Below are 22675 nucleotides of genomic sequence, written 5' to 3'. Positions count from 1 at the left end.
TATGATTACTTGCTTGACAGATCTCTTCCCATCCTTAATGAAACTTCGAGGTTTCTACTAAAGCAGAGAAGAAATACTAGGCCTAAAGAAGATGGCTCATTCCCATCAGACCCAGAGGCACAACTTTTAGAAGATAATGTTGCAAAGTACAATATGGCAAAGACCAAAGGGGATTAAAAGTCTCAGGACAGCTAAGTCAAGCCTGAAGATATAGCATGGCCCTGACTTGTACAGTTTAAATGCACAAGTGCTGTCACACTTACCTTGGGGGTACCGTGCCACAGGCAGTGCATGGCCACTCTGGCGCCATCGTGTGTGTGTGCCAGGTATACCACCGCTTCGCGGATGGCTTCAATCATTTCCTAGGGAACAAATACTGTCAGGAACAGGGCTTTGCTTTATTTTCTTCTTTCTGCTGTTTTAACTGTCTGTCTACAGGGGGCAGTTATGCAGAGAGAAGGAAAGGAAGAGAGTGCAGGTAGCAAACAATTTCATTTTAGACAATCAAACAGAAACAACAACCTCTTTCTAGAAATGTTCTTTTCCATCAAGAGCAGTAAATACTGCTGGCACACAATTTCTATTAAACACAGTATCTGACTTTAACCAATGTCTGTTAAAAAAAAAAAAAGTCACAGGCTATATGTGTAGTATAATATATTTTAAATAATTTGCCAAGAAAAAGATGCCTAGGAGGTGGTGGTGTTAAGAAAGCAACTTTTAACAGAATAGCGAGATAAAGAAAATGCTCTTCCCTAAAAGAGACACATATATAATAAACAGAATCAAAATATTCATTTTGACTGAAAAAGTTTCCTGTTTAGTTTATAACTAGATTATCACCAAAAATCATATTCTTTACCATCAACCTGCTTATGTAACATTTCCTTATGAAAAATTTCTATACTAATATTTAGACTAAGACCTTACCTAAAAATGACCCGTTAGTAAAAAATCATTTAATTTCTCATAGGTAGCTTAGCTTAATTTCATTGTTAGCCTTTGTTTTCCTTGTATATAATTTCTTATTTATATTTTCAAAGTCTAAGCACATAGGATGTAAATGAGTTCTGGCAACGCACAGCTGCAGGGCCCCATTTGAGTCTATTCCCAACTAAAAAATGTATGTTAAATAAATAAATATGAAGCCTTATGCCAGGAAAGAGAGGGTAGGTGCCTAATTTCATCAATAATGAACAATTTCACCCTAAAGTATCTTACAATCCTTTCCAACATGACTCTCAAGAGCAGTTTCAACTAACATACCTGAACTTAGGAATCTCTTCAAAGCTACCCGGATGGAGAGCCATGCATATATTCCAATTATGCTTCAGTTTCCCCCAAAGGTTTTTTTTTTTAAGTCTCTTCTGAAAATGCCCCCAGTACCAGAAAAGACAACTTGTCTCACTACTTTACAAGCATGCTAAGTTCCAAATGATTTTTTGCTGTTACTAAAACATTCAACGCTAAAAAGATACTTTCTACCACTGAATATATTCAAATATCATTGTGTCATTTCTGAACATACACTCCTGCCTAGTAAATCCAGAACTGTGGGACACTTTGTTTTGCAGGAAATGAAGAGAAATCCCCAAAAGAGAAGGTACTGCTATGGTCACTGAATCATAAGCTTAGGTGGGTGGCTACTGTTGGGAAATTATTTTGCACGCCAATTTTGAGAGGGTCAAAACTCCAATGAATGTATAGTCAGGCATATTTGTTAAGTCAGTCTCATTATTTTCGTTATCCCTTGTGATTGGAAAATGAGGACAAATGGACAATGAGCTCACTGTACGATGAGACAAGCAAAGTTCAGGGAACTAAATGATGAATTCTCATTTTTATTCCCATGACTGACTGGAAGGGCAGTGCAATTTACCTTCACTCTCTGTTATTCTATCATATAAAGCCCAGGTTTTCATGGTCCATTTGGTTTTACAAACGTATCCTCCTCTAACCTTCTAATGTCAACCTAATTTTTTTTTTTTGTACTGCACAGTTCAACTTAAAACTACCCGAATGCTTGAATATTCCTCCACGAGTTAGTTAATTTTCAGATTAGGTTAGCTAGTAGATACTCTCCGGATTATTATTAAGATATAAAAATTCAATATGATTAGTAGACAACGTACATCAAAGCAGTTTTTCAAATTTCTACACTACCTCCTCCTCCATGTTTCAGTTTAAAAACAAAAGCCAAGACTTACTGATCTGAGTTTGGGGGGCGCATAGGTAAAAAAGTCCAAGAATACTTTATGCACCAAAGAGTGCTTAATCACTGCTTCCCTGAAAACAGAAAAAAAAACAAAAACAAAAACAAAAGGCACATCAGATCTGGCACTACAGTCATACAAAGATAGGTAATCTCAGAAGTCCTAAAGTAATCTAAATACGTGAAATGGTTTTACTGCATATAGTTTGTCATAAAATAGACTGTATCTTTCAGAAATACTAAGATTTAAAAAACTACAACCAAGACCAGAGTACAAATTTCTAGGATCTTATCAGCAAACATATAATCAACCTTCAAAATATGCTCTATTCTGTTAAATGAGGATATCTACATTTTCTTCCCCAGCACTGAACACAATGATTAGAAATCCATATGTAGACCTTTTTTTTCCAATAGTTGTTTTATTTCTGTCAACACTATTCACAATCCATCTGCCTCACAAAATAATTTTAGCAGAATTAAAATTTGAATGAACCAAACATTGTCAGCAATTGCAACAACACCTACTTAATCCAAACCCCTTAGTGCAACACTTGGTGAATCCAGGTATACAGTGGAGGCTGATGGTCAAGCATCAAAGACCTAAAGTTCACAGGCCATATCCAAGTAGACAGCAAAAACTAACACTGCCTTTATGGGCAAAGCACTGTTCTGAGTGTTGTGGAACAACTAACCCATTTAATCTTCATAAAAATCCTATGAAGTCTGTACTATTATTATCTCAATTTTATAGATATGGAAACTGAGGCACAGAGAGGTTAAGTCGCCTGAGGTTACATAGTTAGTAATAGTGGGGGGAGTGGAGAACCAAGAGTCATACCCAGGCAGTCTGGTCCCCAAAGCTATGCTCAGCCACTCCACTATGGGACAGAAACCACGAAGGGCACACGCACCGGCTTCTAAGTCTTAAAATCCATTTTTAATTTTTTTTAAATTTTTTAAATTTTTTTTTTTTTTTTTTTTTGAGACGGAGTTTCGCTCTTGTTACCCAGGCTGGAGTGCAATGGCGCGATCTCGGCTCACCGCAACCTCCGCCTTCCGGGTTCAGGCAATTCTCCTGCCTCAGCCTCCTGAGTAGCTGGGATTACAGGCACGCACCATGCCCAGCTAATTTTTTGTATTTTTAGTAGAGACAGGGTTTCACCATGTTGACCAGGATGGTCTCGATCTCTTGACCTCATGATCCACCCGCCTTGGCCTCCCAAAGTGCTGGGATTACAGGCATGAGCCACTGCACCCGGCCCTTTTTTAAATTTTTTTAAGGCAAGGTCTCACTCTGTTGCCTAGGCTGGAATGCAGTGGTATGACCATGGCTCACTGCAGCCTTGACATTCTGGGCTCAAGCAAGCCTCCTGCCTCAGCTTCCTGAGTAGCCAAGACTAAAGATGCACATCACCAAGCCTGGCTAATTTTCTTATTTTTTTTGTAGAGATGGAGTCTTGCTATATTGCCCCAGCTGGTCTTGAACTCTTGGCCACAAGTGATTCTCCCACCTTGGTCCCCCAAAGTGCTAGGAGTATAGGCGTGAGTCACTGCGCCTTGCCTACAACCAAATTTAAATAACAGATTATATTTGTGAAACTGTTTAGTATACATGGTTTCCATGTAACATTTTATTTGGAGAAAGAATGTTTCATTGCTTAAAAAAGCTCATAAATCATGACTGCATGTTAGATACCATTTTATAGGGTATGATAACAGAAAAAGAAATCTTCTTTTGCACCAAGAATGGTTTCAAACCAACATTTTTGCACTCTTATTTAGGACAGATTAGTAATTGTAAGCAGGAAATATCCATCTCTTCTGGGCAACAGTTATGTAAAACCTTCCTCCTTTGAATGTCATTTGTTAAGAAAAAAACAAAAACAACTTTCTTACTTTTGGGCCATTGGCGTTAGAATCTGTTTCATTTCATCCATAATAAGCTCTAATTTTTCTGGCTGTACCTCTAACACTTTGTCCAGAGTTGGGTGATCTGTTGACTGCAACAAAAGAAAAATCAAACTCCCCTAAATTTAATCAAGTATTTCAATTTCACTTCAGGACAAAGAAAAGCAATTATAGTCATTTTAAAGTAAGTTTTAACAAATATAAGATTTTCTATATTTACATAATGAAAGCTCTGCTGTATATCCCTGTGGAGTAACCTGATTAGCTGATTCTCAGTCTGTATATCTACCAATGTATTTAAAGAGCCAGGCTAAACACCAACCAAGTTAACCAGTCCATAGTTACTCATCAAGCACCTGGCTCTTGCCTAATTATGAGATCAAGTAGTCACTTCACAAATTCTTGCCACCATATGTTTTATAATTAGTTAGATATTCCTATTAATATAATGAAGTGTTAACAAAATTAGTACAGCAACAAATTCAACCCAAGAACTCCTGACTAATGGAGGCAACCTAGGAATCAATTCATATCCCTTCAGACAAATGTATGCATTTATGTTTCAAGGTTTGAAACAGATTCTTTAACATCTAGTCCAACTGCTAGCCATTCTCAAATTCAGTCCTTGTATTCTATCCAAGGCTAGGTCTCTCTATTCCCTTTCATCTCCGGATACAATCTGAAGAAGGGCAATGCATGCACATGAAAAAACACAGGAGAAGCTACCAACAGAGAGCCCAATACTCTTCAGCCAGAGCTGGGTGGGGGTGGTTACACAGCTTTGATAACTATTAGGAGTCTTCCTCAGTCTGACTGTAAAAACAGAAGTACTGAAGCGCTCTACAAAGAGCACTCGGAGAGGAATGAAAGTTTTATTTGAAGGGGATTTAAAGCCAATGCTCTGGAGAAAGACAAGCCTAAGTATGATTACTTGCTCACTACACCAGAGACAAAATAAAGCATAAGGGAAAATCAAGGGCATAAGATGATCTCTTAAAGTACCAGCCAAGGTAAAAATACATTCTAAAAATAGGGCACTGGAAGTTAAGGAAGAACATATCAAAAAAGTAAAAATACTAGAAAAAGACTTCTGGAGATGTCACCTTGTAAAGCTGAAACGTGTTCCCATAGAGCTCTTCCGTCAGCATGTTCCTCTGCTCCAAAATGGCTTTGTCATTGTATGCATACTCCACGATGGCTGATGCTTCCGCATGCCGCAGCATCTTCCTCACGTGGCCTTTAAAACTTCTGATTATCTCTGCAATCTGTGGTTTACTTCTACACGCAACACAATCATGGAAAAAATAAACGACGGAAGGAGAAAGCTGGGCGGCAACAAAACACTACTTCTCCCAAGACCAACTCATCAATCTGTGTGTATGTGAGTCTCCCACAGAGACAGGCTTATGAGTAGGAAAATAAACTGCCTTGTATTTCCACTTTAAGCTTTAAGCAGCTCCACAGCCAGCTTGCCTAGGTTTGAAACCTGGTTTTGCTTACCAGCTGAAAGACGCAGAGGAAGTTACTCAACCTCTGTGCCTCAGCTCCTTCATTCAAAAAACAAAAATAAGGTTGCTCTGAGTAGTATATGAGCTAGCATGCATTAAGAAGTGTGACTAGCACATAGTAAATGCTCAATAAATGTCAGTTCCTATTAAACCGTTCTGCTTGAAAAAAAAAGTAGGGCAGGAAAATAGATAAAAGCCATATATTCAGGGAAATAGAAAATCACATTCTAAGATTCTTTTTGAAAATGGGACTTAGTCACAAGTATTTTAACTATATCCTTAAAGAATCAAACAGCTGGTAATTAGAGCTAGGAATACATTTCTGAAAATTTTGTCAACTGCATATATTATACTTTTGTTGTTGATTATCATATTCTAGCACATTACTATACTCAAAAAGACTGGTCAAGACAAGTAGTAATTTCATTTAATTTAGAAAATTCTCCCATCTTGACATGTTCTAACCTACTGACCCTGTATTAGTCTACTCACCTGCCCCTTCCCACTCTCTACCCTCTTAATACTGGTGGCTAATTACAAGTTATTCCATTTTTCCTCTTCCAGAGGTTCAAGATAAACATCCATAAATCATTCATCAAGCAAAATTATTTTTACAATACTACAGTACCAGTCTATTTCAAAAGTGCTTATTTGTTGTTCACTCTGTCTTTAAAACTTTTGAATTCCAACAAATCAGAAGCTGAGGGTATACCTCCATCAAAGTCATAAATTACAAGGAGATTTGCAAGACACCTCTGAGGTATCTTTTTAGGAATGAAGGCAGTACCATAATTTTAAATTAATTTCAGTAATTGTATGTAAGATGATACTCTCTAAAAACAATACAAGCATCTGCTGAGCGCTATTACAACTGCTTATAAAGACCACAGACATACTATCTCACATCTGAGCACAGTTGGAATCTATGCCTTCAAAAGACAAAGAATAAATGTATTTTATAAATACAACGACTTACCCATACATAAGAAATTTCTTAACAATATTTCTGGAATATTTCGCTTTACTTAATTCAATCAAATCACCTGAAAAACAAAAATACATTACAATGACTTGAAATCTCATTTCAGCTTTCTGGAAACGAAGGAAGGAACTACGTAAATGCACAATCCTGGAAACACAACTAATTCTCAATTTGTCTCAGGCAAGGAAAAAAATAAAAATAAAAAAGGATCTGAGAAGACACACCTAAACAAAAATTATTTTCTAGAACACTCTTGGGTATTTCAAGAGAAAACAAGTGACTTATTACAAATGATAACATAATCTTCAGTATGTAACAAATACCTCGCAATTCTTCAAAAGCCTGTTTTCTCTGTTCTTCATCACCATACTGAATGTAACACTGGATCACACGAGTTGAATCATGTGCAAACGCAATCTGTAGGAACAAGTTTGAGTTAGACTAATTCTCTTTTAAGAGTTATGTTTCTCCCGAGGCGGGTGGATCACGAGGTCAAGAGATCGAGACCATCCTGGTCAACATGGTGAAACCCCGTCTCTACTAATACAAAAAAATTAGCTGGGCATGGTGGCGCGTGCCTGTAATCCCAGCTACTCAGGAGGCTGAGGCCGGAGAATTGCCTGAACCCAGGAGGCGGAGGTTGCGGTGAGCTGAGATCGCGCCATTGCACTCCAGCCTGGGTAACAAGAGCGAAACTCCATCTCAAAAAAAAAAAAAAAGAGTTATGTTTCTCATTAATTTTTTATTGTGACCTCTTCTGGAATTTCTTTTTAGAAAAAAGGTAAATCTTCACGGATAAAATCAAACCTACATTACTGAGAACTACTTGTTTCAATTATCAGAACAGCACTCTTTTGTTTTGATACCTACCATATTTAACAGGTACAATTAATAATGACATTGAGGCAAGGATAAATTTAACCGTTTTACAAGACTCCTATCACTATAATTAAAACCAAATCAATCCAAACTATCTGATGATTATACAGACTATACTTCTCATTGCTTTGATAGTTACCATCCCTAAAAGGGAAATATTTCTGTTTAAAAGGTCTTATTACACCGTATGATTTTTATGTAAGTGACCTAAGAATGTCTGGCTTTGGCAATCAGAAGTATACCTGTAAGATCAATCTAAAAGTCTTCCTACAGAAATAAATATAACTATAGCCGTACACATTGGCAATTATATAAGTTAATTATCCATTTGTCACATTTTCATTATAATTCCTGCACATATACTCAGTTATATTTCTAGAAGAACTGTTGTGTTTTGAATCTGATTCTCTAACCCATTCCTCCTCATGACTATTGGAAGGATCCACTGATCAATTTTCTAGAGCACCGTCTACAAATCATCTGTCATGCCAAATTGTTTTTACTATGCTACAGTACCAGTCCGCTTCAAAAGTGCTTATTTGTTGCTCGCTCTGTCTTTAAAATTTTTGAATTCCAACAAATCAGAAGGTGAGGGTATACTTCCATCAAAGTCATAAATTTCAAGATTTGTAAGACATCTCTGAAGTATCTTTGTAAAAAATAAGTCGTTTTGTGCATATATTAAGCACCTATTATATAACTAACATAGGTACCTTAAACATAGTGTTCTCATTCGTATCTCAAAGCAACCATAAGAATAAGCTGTTATTATTTCTACTTTACAGATGAGGAAAGTAAGGTTATCAGAAGGAACTTGATCCTTCTGTTACCCCAAGGAAGAACCTTTACTTCTCAGAGTCCCAGACACATTAAATATACAACAGGGATAATGACATATAGTAAATGACACAATGCATGTGCTGGTTAACACGATTCCCAGCCTACAATAAATAATCAATAAATAGATTACTGTTATTGTTCAAAGGCATGCATATTTTAAGCAGCCCAGTCAGGATTTAAATACCAAACTCACTTCTAAGACCATGGTCATACAGCTGTGACCTCAGGGTAGTTGAGGGAGAATCCTGAGTGAAATATTTATGAATTACAAGAGCTGAGAGGGCAGTTCTATCCTAAAAGATTCTGCTGAATTTATAAGAAAGCAGCAGCTGATGACTTGCTATTTTCCTTCAAACTGTAATATAGCATCTGGTTAAACCTATGCATCTGATTTGGCAAAGGCTGCCCCTCTAGGTGTAGTAAAACTATTAGATCTGTTGTCTTCCAAGCCATTATATATTAATCCAAATACACAAGGGTCACTAGAAATTTATTACACGACAGGATTAAGCAGCAACAAGGAAAACTACTTTAGAATTCTCAAATGATTATAGTTTAGTTAAAGATCTTTCATGTTTACAAAAGCATGAAAAAAAGAATATGATTACATTACAAATATAAAAATTGGCAATTGAGAACATACTAAATTATATGGAGTTCAGAGTAAGACACTTAAACAAATACTAATGAACTAATAAACTCCTCAAGATAACTTTAAGAGAACAATGGTTTATTTTATGTAAATTATTTAAAAATGACACAGTCAACTAATAATCTTTTCAAAACTCCCCAGTAGCAAGGTCCCCCACAATTAAATTTTTATGTAGTCAGTGTTATGGAATGTATTTGAAATTTTTGGCCAAATAAACTGGAAACAATGACATTCACCTGTCATGAATGGTCAGCTACTCCTGAGAATCAGGAGACCTCAATTGTTTAACGATGAGTATGTCCTAATGTCCTACTTACAGTTTTAATTTTCCCTTGAATCAACTTCTGCAAGTCACTCATTAACTTTATTCTTTTTTCTTTGTCACAGTCTTTTCTACAAATGAGAAGAGAAAGCAAACACAGTTTAAGTAAAAAAAGTTATTTTACACACACAAAATTAAAAACCATACGAGTTCTCCAAGTTCGGCATGATTTTCTTTTCTAAGGCAGCAAACCTCTGACATTAAAATTACTATTCCAGAGCAGCCAGACAAAAGTAATTTTCTCAAAGGCAGAAACTCATCTCACAAGGTATAATTTTATGTATCAATCCAAATCTTAACAGCCAGAACTTCAGAAGTAAAAAAAAACAATAAAACAAATCTAAGATACCAAAGACTTAAGTATCTCAAAACCTAACTGACAAGAAATTGTCCTTTGTTTTCTCAGATCTCTCTCAGGAAGAATGTCAAATTTATTTCAACCTCATACATTTTCATAAGCATATCCAATGCCATCGTAATGATTCCACACATTTCTGCAATGGGCAGACATTCAAGTACTGATGTTTCTACTGGGGTGTTATGAAGACTCCCTCAATAAATTAACTGTTACGTCATTTATTTTAAGATATCTCACGATTTACAAGGTACACTGACTTCTCCACTGTCGCAAAGGGACTAACAAAGACATCTTTAGGTAGAATTACCTTCTCAAAATCTCCCAAATCTGCTTTGCCCGAACAACAATGTCATAGTTGGTTTTATCACTGAGTTGTCTGCTTTGCTTCAGTTCCTTCTTCTTCTTTTTGAAGTCATCCCATTTGGGTTTCTTGGCTGCTGATTCTAGTTATTATAGAAATTATTTTCAATTACATTCAACATTCTGAGTGTCATAAACCAATACAAATTAGGTATAAAGGGCAATCACCAATCAGGATCAATGCTCGTTCTGGAAGCTAGAAAGGGGAACATACCATCCCCCATAAACTTAGGCTTTACTTCACTTTCTGAGCAATTTGTACATTTTAAGTTTGGTTAAATTTAAATCTTTCTTAATTCTTCTAACAGGATATCTATTAAGAGAAAAAGACATTAAAAGAATTATAAAAGTAACTATAATATTTTAAATATCTTTCAATTATAAAATAAAATTCTACTTTTTAAGATTGAGATCACTGGACTTTAGGTATAATCAACTTTCAGTGAAAACAAAAATTAGACCTATTTCCTGTAGGAAACAGGAAAACAAAAATTTCCTATTTCCAATGCCAATAGGAAAAACAACTTCAAAAAATTCACTGTTCTGAGTGCTGTTGTATATTAAGTCATTTATTTCTTACAACAATCCCAAGAGGTAGGTACTAGTATTATCCTCCCTTCTATGGTGAGGAAAAAGAACCAAGCTGTTGAGTCTCTATCTGAGGCCACCCACTCCGCAGTGATAGAACTAGGATTCAAACCTAGAAACAATCCTCTGCTGTCTTAGTCATGGCAATGCACAACCAAAATTTTCAAGTTCGCCACAAACACAGTGATACGATAAAAGTCGAGTGTCTATCACTACATTTTTGTCTTCAAAATCCAAATAACTTACCAATTGAACTAATGATGCCAAACAAAGAACAACTTACTAAAATGGGTATTTTTTACATGAGTATCCTGCACAGAATCCTTTGGGGGAATCAGTCACTTCTAAATATCTCCCATTCTCTATAAAAAAAACTTAGAAAAATGCAAAAAAGAGAAACCCTATAAAACCAAAACCTAGGTATAACCACTTATTATTTTCCTCTTGATTTTTCTCCATGTATGTCTTAATCTTTAAAAATGTAGCTGGGTGCAGTGGCTTATGCCTGTAATCCCAGCACTTTGGAAGGCTGAGGTAGAAAGATCACTTGAGGGCAGGGGTTTGAGACCAACCTGGGCAAAACAGTGAGACACTGTCTCTACAAAAAATTAAGTTAAAAAATTAGCCGGGTGTGGTGGTACACGCCTGTAATCCCAGCTACTTTGGAGGCTGAGGCAGGAGGATCACTTGAGCCCAGGAGGTCAAGGATGCAGTGAGCCATCATCATGACATTGCACTTCAGTTTGGGCAGCAAAGTGAGACCCTATCTCAAAAAAAGAGAAAAATTCAGAATCTGTCTTCACTTAATATGATTAGATTATGTGTTCTCATGACATTAACATTCCTCAGTAACATAATTTTTAATGGCTACACAATATGCTACAATGTATTTATTATTCCCTTATTGTTTACTTGTATATTCCCTGCCTGGTAATACAAAAGATTATAGGCAACAGAGGGCATATTTACCATTAGATTAATATAGTATCCTCTACTATACAACAGAGGATAGTAACTGATCCAGGGCTAATTTAATTCCATAAATATTTGGGTACCCTGGACATACGCCATGCTAGGCTGCAGGACATTTACCAGTGTGGGAGTTGTCTAGTACCCAATCTCTCATATTATTCTATCAGTCTAGTTACTGATACAAAAATATGAGGAAATGAAATCAAGGGTCCCATTTTAAGATATCAGGAATGTATCTCCTATAGCAAAAGAAATCATGGTTTTTCTCACATCAATGTGAGGAATGAATGTATATGTGTTTAAAATGCAGGTGTCAAAAACTCCAGTAGAGAAAGAAGATTTGGGTTATATTAGAGAAGCTAGGAAAGAGAAAGTGAAAAGAGAGGCTGGAAGAGAAACTACTGGCGGTCAGGGAGGAGGAAGATGAGGGAAGAAGAAAAAATGAAAAGAGAAGATCAAAACTGGAGCCTGAGAAGATCCTACAGCCCTAAGGAGAAACAATGCCATTTCCCCTTTCCTCTCTCCCTACCTCTTGTTCTTAAGGCTGCTGTCCCTCTGGTAAGCAGCCCTTAGGCAAGGTAAAAAGCATGCAGCAGGACTAGGGGATGGCACTGAGAAGACCATCCCCAGTAGTCTCAGGTGGTAATAAAGGAGCAGTGTTAGGATATGCTGTGCTGGAGAAAAAGAGAAGAAAAGGCACCAGAAAAATTCTCAGGATGTTGCAAAGAAAGTAATGATATGACAATCCATGTAACATGGAAGCTGCTTGTTTGAGATCAGTGTAGGATAATGCACAACAGTGGAATGTTACACAATAGAGAGCAAAGCTCCGGGTTAGAAATGACCCACTGAACACCATGACAGAGATGAGCAGTTTGTTTCAACAGACAAGCAGGAGACCTGCCAATACTGCCTATCAGTGACCAACTTGTCCTGAATCAATTAAAATCAAATCTGTCATGAGTACACAACACCTTCTCTGGAACTGCTATGGATCTGTGCCATCAGATGGGTTGACTGTATTAGACTGGCCTAGATTCTGTGAAGGCAGGGTCTGTATGTTTCTTGCTCAGCAAAGCATCCTTAGCCAAGGTTGACACTTAGCTGAGGACAGACTGATTCTTTGAGGCCAGAATTCTATGATGATTAGTTGGGGCCTGTATCCTGACTGTGTGTGTGTGTGTGTGAGTGTGTGTGTGTGTGCGCATGCGCGCACACTTGCCCTATCTCCTGGTACAATGCATAGAAAACTCAAATACTTGTTGAATGAATAAATGAATACATTTTAGCTTATAGAAAGAAATGTTTTATTGAGGTTTCACGGCATAAAGCCATTACAATTTATTACAATTTAGCTTCACTCCATGGCTAAAGTAATTCGGAAAAGGGCTAAGAAATAAACTCTGAGCACCAGAGAGGAATTCTGAGTGTGAAAGATGCTTTGTTGTTTATTTAAGCCCATCTACCTGTCCCAAAACGTTACCTGCCAAGCAACAAGAATGGGAGCTCTCTAATGCACCTCCAAAGTACCTGCGCACAATGGTTCTAGATAGTTCAGGCAGTGCAAGGACTCTGCAAAGACCATGCTGAACCAATCCGTACTTACCATCGCTTTTACCATCTGGCTGAAATTTTCTCTTCTTGTTGAATTTATTTGCCTTCTGGAATTTGTTCTTTGGTGATTTGTCCCCTTGCTGCTTATTCTTGAACTGTTTCACACCCTTTTTCCCAGGTTTTATGATACTTTTCTCAAAGTTGTTAGATGTGATTTTAGATCCACCTTCCTTGGCAACTTTTGTTGGAAATGTCTTTGAAGAACCAGACTCTAATGACAATAATAATTATAAGTTCAGTGATTCTGGGACCAAGTCTCTTTTATCCATTGGACTATATTCATTACAGAAAATAACACTCTTTAATCCTAATACCTTGTCTTAATCTCAAATACATAACATACAGCCTTTTGAGTAGAATTGGATTAAAAAATCAAAACCAAAATAAAAATTTCCCTGATTATAAAACTAACACAGGTTCATGATAAAGAAGCCTAGAGAGTAGAGAAATAGAAAATAAAAGCTACCCATGATTCTGCCACTAGAGATTACCACTGGGGTCAATTTGGTATACTTCTCTACTTTTAAGCAAACAGCAGAGATATTATTTCTACACCTTTGTATTCTGCTTTAATGATGGTCTACACAGAATTTTCAATAGTTCACTAACTTAAGTCTAAGAATAAAATGAATATTCTTGAATTTGGAAAGCATATAATAAGGACATCTAAAATGTTAATTTTCAAATTTTCTAGTTTTAAGAAAACAAAATTTTAAAGCCTATAATAAAAACATTTGATACAAACTTCTGGTCAAGAAGGCTTACAAATTAGTACCTAACAAATGATATGCAAAGAGGACCAGCTACACTTTAAGGAAACATTAGTCATTTGTACAGTTCCCTGACTTTTCTATTTTACAATACTGACACCTGATGGAATAATAAAGACATCACTGTTATAAATTCGGAACCTAAAAGTATTTGGCTTATAAGCAGTATGTATTAAACAGTCCTAATTTATCAAACGTTAAAATAAAACGTACGGTGAACTAGTGTGAATAAAATGAGGCAACAGCAGCAATGACTGAGATCAGGAGTCTTTCATGAGTAAAGCATTCCTCAATTATTCTGGCAATTTCTTTTTTTTTTTTTGAGACGGAGTGCAATGGCACGATCTTGGCTCACCTCAACCTCCGCCTCCTGGGTTCAAGCAATTCTCCTGCCTCAGCCACCCAAGCAGCTGGGACTACAGGCACCACCATGCCCAGCTAATTTTTGCATTTTTTTTTAGTAGAGACAGGGTTTCACAATATTGACCAGGATGGTCTCAATCTCTTGACCTTGTGATCCACCCGCCTCAGCCTCCCAAAGTGATGGGATTACAGGTGTGAGACACCACGCCAGGCTGGCAATTTCTTAAGTGTCTAAATGTCATGAGCAACATGTTAACTCATACACAGTAACACATACTTCTTCCTACTCTTTTAATCCTAATCCTAGCCAACGAATACAAATTGAAATTTGCCACATGCGCCCCATCCCGCAATTATAATAGCCAAACACCCATATGGGAAGCATGTTTTGTATGCCTATCTTACCACTATTTTTATGAAATCTGTTTTTTTCTTGTGATGTCTTTGTACTCTTTCCTGTGAATTGCTTTTTCCCTTTGACTTCCATTGTAGCAACTCTGGAAAACAAAAACAAAAGCCAAAATCAATCACTGCATTTCTCCTCATCAGGTAAGCGTCGTTAAGTAGTCATTGCAACATTTAATCCTTCAGTTTACAAACACGATACAAAGCAGCCAGATACAGAAGGGCAACTACTTAAATCCAGCAATTATGCAATCAGTACCTCAGATTTTAAAACTGAAAATGAACAAGGTACCAATACAAAAACCAAGAACAACACACACCCTGGCCAGTGTTTGATACATACGGGGAGGCAACACTTCACTTCTACAATAGTACTGGCTAAAGTAGACCGCTACTGACACTAAGTAAAATAAGCATCAGAGTTTGCATTTTGTAACTCAGAAAGACTAGGGGATGAGTAACTGACAAAATTACAGCTTGATTTCTTGGATCCTAAAAAGCCAGGAACAAACAATAGGCTGCAGGTACCACTACACACATTTAATATAAGACAATAAAGGATTATCTGAAAGATCCCTATGTAACCCAACATAGCTAAAACAAAGATTAGCATTCAATGTTCAATATGTGCTTGTTTTAGAGGCAGTCAAGTAATTGGCAGTGAACTCCAAAATAAGATTATGTTGAAATATTTAATATTTCATCCAAAGGAATTTGTTTAATAGGTGATTTATAGGCTACTGAGACACCATGGTACACAGGATAAATAAGTTATAACCCCTCACCTACCCAAGGTCCCTGAAAGCTGCAGAACAGATCAACAGCAAAAGCCATCTGGCTCATTTCACTAGTTTCCAAAGTTGGATGATCAACTCATTTCAAAGTTGACTCTAAACAACAGATGTTAGGGATCCCCAGACAATACCAGATATTTCTAGATTAGAATTTCCCATTCGAGAAAACTAATTTCTCAGGATATTTGCATAAGAGAAAAGAAGGGTTCAGGGAAAAATATATTTGGGACACTATAAGTTAAATGACAACAATCAGCCTGCAAGAAAATACCTAAATTTTAGATTCTTTAATTTGCTAATATAAACTATCAATTGCCAAGCAAAGGCTAAAGGATGCAGCATTTTCCAACTCCAGTTGAACCACTTTCTCCTGGAACATCCTAAAGGAAAAGCAGGGTTACAAGGAGTACTCTGGAAAGTGCTGTTCCAATCTAGACTTTTCTAATGATTCTGAAAAATGGACAGCCCCTGAATTACTCAGCTTCCTCAGGGCAGTTAGGACTGAAGGGTCACATTACTACTTGGCTATAGCCATCATAACCACACCTGCATCTCTTAGCTCTTCTACGCATGCAGTTTTCTAAGAATCCACTCATTTATGTACTTTCTCTGTACATTTGTTCTAATCTTTATTTTGAAATAAGTTTAGCTTTACAAAAGAGTTGAAAAGATACACAGCTACCATACACCTTATTCTCAGCTCCCCTCATGTTAACATATAATACTATTAACTAAGCTACAGGGTTGAGTTGGAGCTCACCAGTTTTTCCACTAATATCCTCTTTCTGCACCAGGATACACTGAATCTGGTCATGAAGTCTCCTTTGTACTTTGTAGAATATTCCTCATTTGGGGTTTGCCTGATGTTTTCTCATTAGGCTAAGGCTACAAATTTCTGGAAGACTACCCGAGGTCAAGTTCTCTTCTCATAGTATCCTATCAGGAGGTACATAACATTAATATGACTTATTACTGTTTATGTTAACTTTGATCACTTGGTCATAGTATTTTCCAGGTTTCTCCACTGTAAAGTTGCCATTTTTACCTTTCCATCTTTATTAGATGCAAGCCACCAAGTTCAGCCCAAACTCAGAGGAAAATAAAGCTCCACTTCCCAGAGGGAGGGGTACTGAAAAATCCAGGCCTATGTTAAACCATCGCAGCCATTAAACATTTTAGACAAGATGTTTGGAGAATACGCAGACATCCTATGTCCTCTTAAGTCTTACCTGCTAACTTTAGCATTGGTCAGTGGATTTTGCCTGCAGCAATGACTGCATTTGTTTAAATGGTGATCTTCTATTTCCCTTATTATTTTTATGTTTGTTATTTTGAACTTTTCTGTAGGGAAGACTTGTCCCATCTTTTCCATCTATTTACTTGTATCATATAGTCTCAGACATTTATTTCAGTCCTTGGTTATAATCCAATACCATTGTTATTTTGTTGCTCAAATAATTCCAGCTCCAGATAGTGGGAGTTTTTCAGGTTGCTTCTGTGTCCTTCTGATATGGCCCACGTGTTTTATTTTGTTTTTTAATGCACAGCCTCATTTCCTGGCACTAGCTCCAGGTTCATTGTGTATTTTCCTTAACCTAGCCCTGAAATCAGCTACTTCTCCATGGAATCCTGGTTTCTTTCATTGAAAATGGTATTTAAAAACCAAGATGTGAGTGCTAGGTGTGCTTGTTGTCACTGAGGTGTCCCTGTTTCTAAGTCCTTTCAGCAGGCAGACTCAGGAAATACATATATGTATATTAAGCTATGCATATGCACATACCTATATTTATTTTTATATCTATTAAAATAACATGAAGCTCATACTGATGTCTCCAAACCTAATCAAGCACCAGATTTTATTCCAGGCATCTCCTCTTACTCATTTTTAACTTCTTTCTCTGACAGTGAGCAACTTGCTTCCCACCATCTACAACTTATTATACATATATTCAACCCTACTATATACGTATGGTTTCAGAATTGCTAACCTGTACCCCATGAGAAATAAATTTACAATGACAGTACAGTGTTGATGTACAGTTCTTTTTCATAGCTATTTAAAACATTTTTCCAAAGTTACTTAGAGGCTTGCATAGTGGCTCACGCCTGTAATCACAATACTTTGGGAGGCCAAGGAGTGTAGATCATTGAGACCAGGAATTTGAGACCAGCTTTGCCAACATAGCAAGACCTCATCTCTAGAAAAAAAATTAAAAAATTAGTCTGGTGTGGCAGTGCATGCCTGTAGTCCCATGTACTTGGGAAGCTGAGGCAGGAGAAAGGCTTGAGTTAAGGAGACAGATGCTGCAGCGAGTCATGACTGTGCCACTGCACTCCAATCTGGGCAACAGAGACCCTGTTTTTTTTGTGTGTGTTTGTTTTTTAAAAAAAAGCTACTTAGGACCAAGCGTGTGTGACTCATGCCTGTAATCCCAGCACTTTGGGAGGCTTAAGCGGGTGGGTTACCTGAGGTCAGGAGTACGAGACCAGCCTGGCTAAACCCTGTCTCTACTAAAAATACAAAAATTAGCTGGGCATGGTGGTGCACAGATGCAATCCCGCTATTCAGGAGGCTGAGGCAGGAGAATCACTTGAACCCGGGAGGCTGCAGCCACCTGAAATTGCACCACTGTACTCCAGCCTGGATGACACAGGGAGACTTCGTTTCAAAAAAAAAAAAAAGCTACTTAGATCACCCCTTCACTCCCTCACTCTCTTTAGTGATGTTGTATGTTTATAATGTAGCTTAACTGATTTGTCACAGTCTGCATTCCATCCCCAGAAATGCTGGCAGGTTTGTTAAATGTGCATATAGTCAAGTTCACTCTTCCTGGCGTATAATTCTATGGGCTTCAACAAACAGCTAAGAGTCATGTATCCACTACCACAGTATCTTACAGAAAAGTCCTATCCCTCTAAAAAATCCCTTGCTGCTGCTCCTTTGTAATCAACTCCTTCCCTCTTCCCTGACTGCCATCAATCAGGTTTTCATTCCTGTTTTGCCTTTTCCAGAATGTCATTCATATACATGGAATTATACAATATGTAACTTTTTAGGATTTGCTTCTTGCACTCGGCAAATGCAATTTGCTCGGGGACCCTGTATCTTCATAACCAATCATCACATTCCATAGTGTCTCTCAGAATTGGCCCCTCTTTGTCCTTTCCTTCTATTACCCCATTCGGGCTCTGGTTACCTCTTGCTCAGATTGTTTTCTTTAGATCCAATCTATTTTGAGCCACTTTCTGTGGCCTGATTAATCTTCCACCAGCAAACCTATTTCACATCATTTCCATGCTCCAATAGCTTCAAAGCTTTCCCAATGCCTTCAGGAAAAAGTTCCAACTCAGGCATTCACAGCCATTCAAAATGTGGTCCTAATTCACCTCACTCATCCACACGACAGAGGAGCCGATCTTTCTCATTATCCTTTATCAGCATAGTGAAGTTTAAAGCCATTCTCTCTGCCAACACAATTCCTACCCATTTTTCAAATTCAGTTTAAACGACATTTTCTTATAGACCAACATCTAAAATGTTAGCATTCCTCAAATCTTTGTCCTGGTGAACTTCCCATCTCTCTCCACACTTCTCCCTAGGTGGTCTCATTCAATCTCCTGGCTTTTTATGCTTATACTTCCAAATCATGTCTCCATCATGAACTTCTCCTTGGGCTCCAAATCTGTGTATAACTGCTTATCTGACACCTCTAATTATGTGTTTAACAGGCACCTTACACTCAATATATACAAAACATAATTCTCTATATTTCTACTGCAAACCACCCACAAACAACATACTATTTTCCCCTTCCCTATTGTCCCTCATCTCAGCCAATGGCACATCGTCTACTTCACTGCTCAAGTAAGAAACCTAAGAGTTACCCTTGACATTTTCCTCTCCCTTGTCTGCCACACTGAACCATAAGTTCTCTTAATTCCCCCTTAAGTCACCCCCCAATACAAACAATACAATCTCTTGAGCTTCCAAATTAAACACATTTTCTAAAGAGAACCAGGGCCTATTCATGATTCTAACTTGTTTATAAGCCTTCAATGTTTTCGACACATGGTAACAGGAACGGAAATGTTTTCCTACTGTATAGAAAAAAAAAATTCCCCATCATGACCTTCAAGGCCCTACAGAACCTAGTTCCACTCTATCCCTCCAACTTTATCTTGTACTCTAACTTTCACTGTATTTCTTCCTAGCTCCCACCTCAGGGACTGAGCCCATTATTGCCTCTGCTTGAAGTACTCCCTGGGCTTCCAGATCTCCAGGTTGCCTCTCTCCATGCTTTAGATTTCCGCTTAAATATCACTTCTTCAGACTTCACTATCTCCCAAATCAGCACCCATTTCGTTTCCTTCCAAGCACTTACAACCTGCAACTGTTCATTCAGACTGTAAACTCAGCACCTAGCTCTGGAGTAGGTGTTTGTGAAACAGCACAGGCTGATCAGACCGAGCACCGGCTGGGATTCTAGAGTGAAGCTAGTTCAATCTAACCCAGCACCAGGGCAACCTGTTGGGGGAGAGGTCGGAGACCCGCCCTCCTCACCAGGCGCCCGTCAGTCCCGAACTCCTGACCCAGAAAGAGGTCACAGAAGAATGCCCAGTGGACAAAAGCCCAGAGAGACCTTCCCGACTCCAGCGCCCGGCAGGATGCGAACCGCCTCCCAGGAGCGACCGCTGAGCCGGCCACACTCACCGCACACGTGGGGCAGAAGCAGCTCGCGCGCCGGATCCCCACCACCGCTTCGCTTCCGCTTCCTTGCTTTGCTCCGCCCTCGGGCCGCTTTTTTTCTTCTTCCCCAGCAGATCAGTGACTAACAGGTGGAGCTCACCAGAAAAATACAAAAATTCGGAGTTTCCATTGGTCCGCTGCTGTTAAGCCGTCTCTTGAGCCGTGAGGGTTTTGGCCCTTAAAAGAATCCGTCGGGCAGAGGCTGCGACAAAGGCTACGGGAAATGACGTCATTAACCCTGTCGCTTCCGTGCCGGAAAGAAAGGGAGAGCTGTCGCGAAGGCGAACTTCGATAGCTGAAGGAGAGACTTGGCTGGCGCGGTTACTAAAAGGCGGTTAATACTGTAGTCTGAACTCATATTGAAGTAGCTGAAGTTTTTAAAGTGTGTTAATTTGCGTAATTTCTGAACAGTCCAGCATGGAGGATAAAAGGGGTATCTTGTGAGTCGATTTGAACTGTAATCCCGTTATTTTCACTTGCCAGCTGTGTGGCTCTGGGAAAATTACTAAATTTTTCTGAGCCTTGGTTTCCCGATTAATAAACAGAAATAATTAAGTTATACGTGCAAAGCGCATAGTATGGAACGCTCTCCATAAATGTTTGCCATTTTAATGTCTGCTCGTGCCTGTATAGTGCTGTTATTCCATATTCTACCTCAGGAAATAAGTTTGTGGTTAGGATATATGCCACGTTTTCCAGATGAAGAAACCGACACCACAAACTTGGTCGTGTCAAACAACAAAATTTTACTCTCTAACAGTTCCAGAGGCGAGAAGTCCAGAATCAAGCTGTTGGCAGAGCCTGCACCTTTTGAAGGCTCTATGCTTCTTCAGCTTCTGATGGTTCCAGGCAGCCCGTGGCTTGTTTTCGCATGACTCCAATCTCTGCCTGCCTTCTAATGGCCTTCTGTGCCTGTGTCATCTCTCTGCGTGTTTTTAGGACACTGAACATTGAATTTAGAGTCCACAGGGATAATCCAAGATCATCAGATTCATCTGGAAGTCTTTAGTTTAATCACATATGCAAAGGCCCTATTTCCAAATAATGTCACTTTCACATGATCTCGGAGTTAGGACATTGACTTTTGGAGACTATTCAACCCACCACATCTGGAAAGTTGAGGAACTGGCACTTGGTCCCAGGTGCCGGACTTGAGATTTTACTATCTTCCAACTTATTCCGTTTTCTGCCCACTAAGGAGTTAGTGTTGAAACTGGTAATTTACTAGACTCTATGCTTCTTGATGCCAGGGGCCATCATTACTTCCCAGGTACTTATCTCACTATGCAGCACATAGATACTTGATAAGTTCTTGTCTACCTTAACTATTACTAGTTTGTTTATATTTCAGCTCATTTAAGTGTCATAAGAACAGTTTTGAAGTAGATCTTTTCTCATTTTACAGAGAAAGGCAAAACAGTAGCTATGGTCCGGTGAGCCTGACTCTAAAATCAACGTGGCTGCCTCTCTACTCCTTTCAATAATTCGGTAAATGCTAACAGAATATGGAACAGGAATTGGAGGAGGCCCGTCAGCAGTGCCTTTTGGGCAAATAGTACAGTAGTGGGGATATTAGACACCTTGAAACACCAGAGGAGTAAATGCTGGCCAAAAAGAAAAAAAAATCACAAAACACAACCTATCACACAACCCTGGGAAGGGATACGTTTGTGTTTCAACTGGACAGATAACAGCCCCCCATATCCTTGAAGTTATGTCCATGTAGTTGCCTTAAACATCTACGCCAAAACCCTACTATTCATTTGCTTTTTTACCAGGGAGGAAAAAAAAATGTTATCACATACCAAAGCCCTCGATTATTATTAATAACATTTTTATCAAGCCTTCTGTGAAAGTGGATTGATTTGGAATTTTTTTTTTTTTTTGAGTGACTTGAAAGTATCTTGTGGTTTTGCAGAACAGCACAAAAAATGTTCATCCTGTAATTTTGTTTTTTGTAAAGAAAGTTCATTAATTCTTCAAGTATTTAATGATGTAAATGTAGAACACCAGGTGTACTTGAAGCCTGAGATGCTCTTCTTGCATGATACACAATTTAATCACAGCAACTAGACTTGCACACATCCAAGAGGTTAATAACAGTACCAAAGCAATGCAATGAAGAGCATTGAGATTAGAATCAAAGGAACCTGGCTTAAAATCTAAATTCTGTATGGCCATGGACAAGATAGTTAACTTGTATGGGCCTCACTTTCTGCATATGTAAAATGGGAATAAGAATACTTGTTTTTGGAGTTGCTGTGAGGCTTAAAAGTGATACTATCTTAAAGTTCTTAACCAATAGTAAATGTTGAGTGATTCGTAGCTTAAGAGAGAACCAAGGTGTATCCCTTTGAAATACTTTAGGGCCGGGCACTGTATCTCACGCCTGTAATCC

The 22675-nt window shown here is 38.2% G+C and overlaps 1 protein-coding gene across 2 annotated transcripts in view; it reads right to left on the bottom strand.

The window, feature by feature from the left end:
- Window positions 1–20342, bottom strand: part of PUM3 (pumilio RNA binding family member 3) — a 48095-nt gene extending 27753 nt beyond the window's left edge. The window contains exons 1-11 of one of the 2 annotated variants that reach the window (XM_021672060.2): window positions 20242–20342; window positions 14737–14828; window positions 13191–13409; window positions 9972–10107; window positions 9302–9377; window positions 6937–7030; window positions 6608–6674; window positions 5227–5401; window positions 4112–4215; window positions 2208–2286; window positions 264–362 (exon numbers count right to left, since the gene is read on the bottom strand). In XM_021672060.2, coding sequence (XP_021527735.1) covers window positions 264–362; window positions 2208–2286; window positions 4112–4215; window positions 5227–5401; window positions 6608–6674; window positions 6937–7030; window positions 9302–9377; window positions 9972–10107; window positions 13191–13409; window positions 14737–14818 — 1131 coding nt within the window. In that variant the 5' untranslated portion in view covers window positions 14819–14828; window positions 20242–20342. Of the gene's footprint in view, window positions 1–263; window positions 363–2207; window positions 2287–4111; window positions 4216–5226; window positions 5402–6607; window positions 6675–6936; window positions 7031–9301; window positions 9378–9971; window positions 10108–13190; window positions 13410–14736; window positions 14829–20091; window positions 20206–20241 lie in introns of those variants that run through there. The other variant, XM_021672061.2, reaches the window with a different exon arrangement.
- Between the last annotated feature and the right edge of the window lie 2333 nt (window positions 20343–22675).

This window comes from Aotus nancymaae, unplaced genomic scaffold (genome assembly GCF_030222135.1).
Source record: "Aotus nancymaae isolate 86718 unplaced genomic scaffold, 86718_ANA_hifiasm-v0.15.2.pri h1tg000041l, whole genome shotgun sequence".
NCBI lineage: Eukaryota > Metazoa > Chordata > Mammalia > Primates > Aotidae > Aotus > Aotus nancymaae.
Note: the sequence above shows the minus strand (reverse complement) of the source record. Positions and strands in the feature narration are given on the sequence as shown.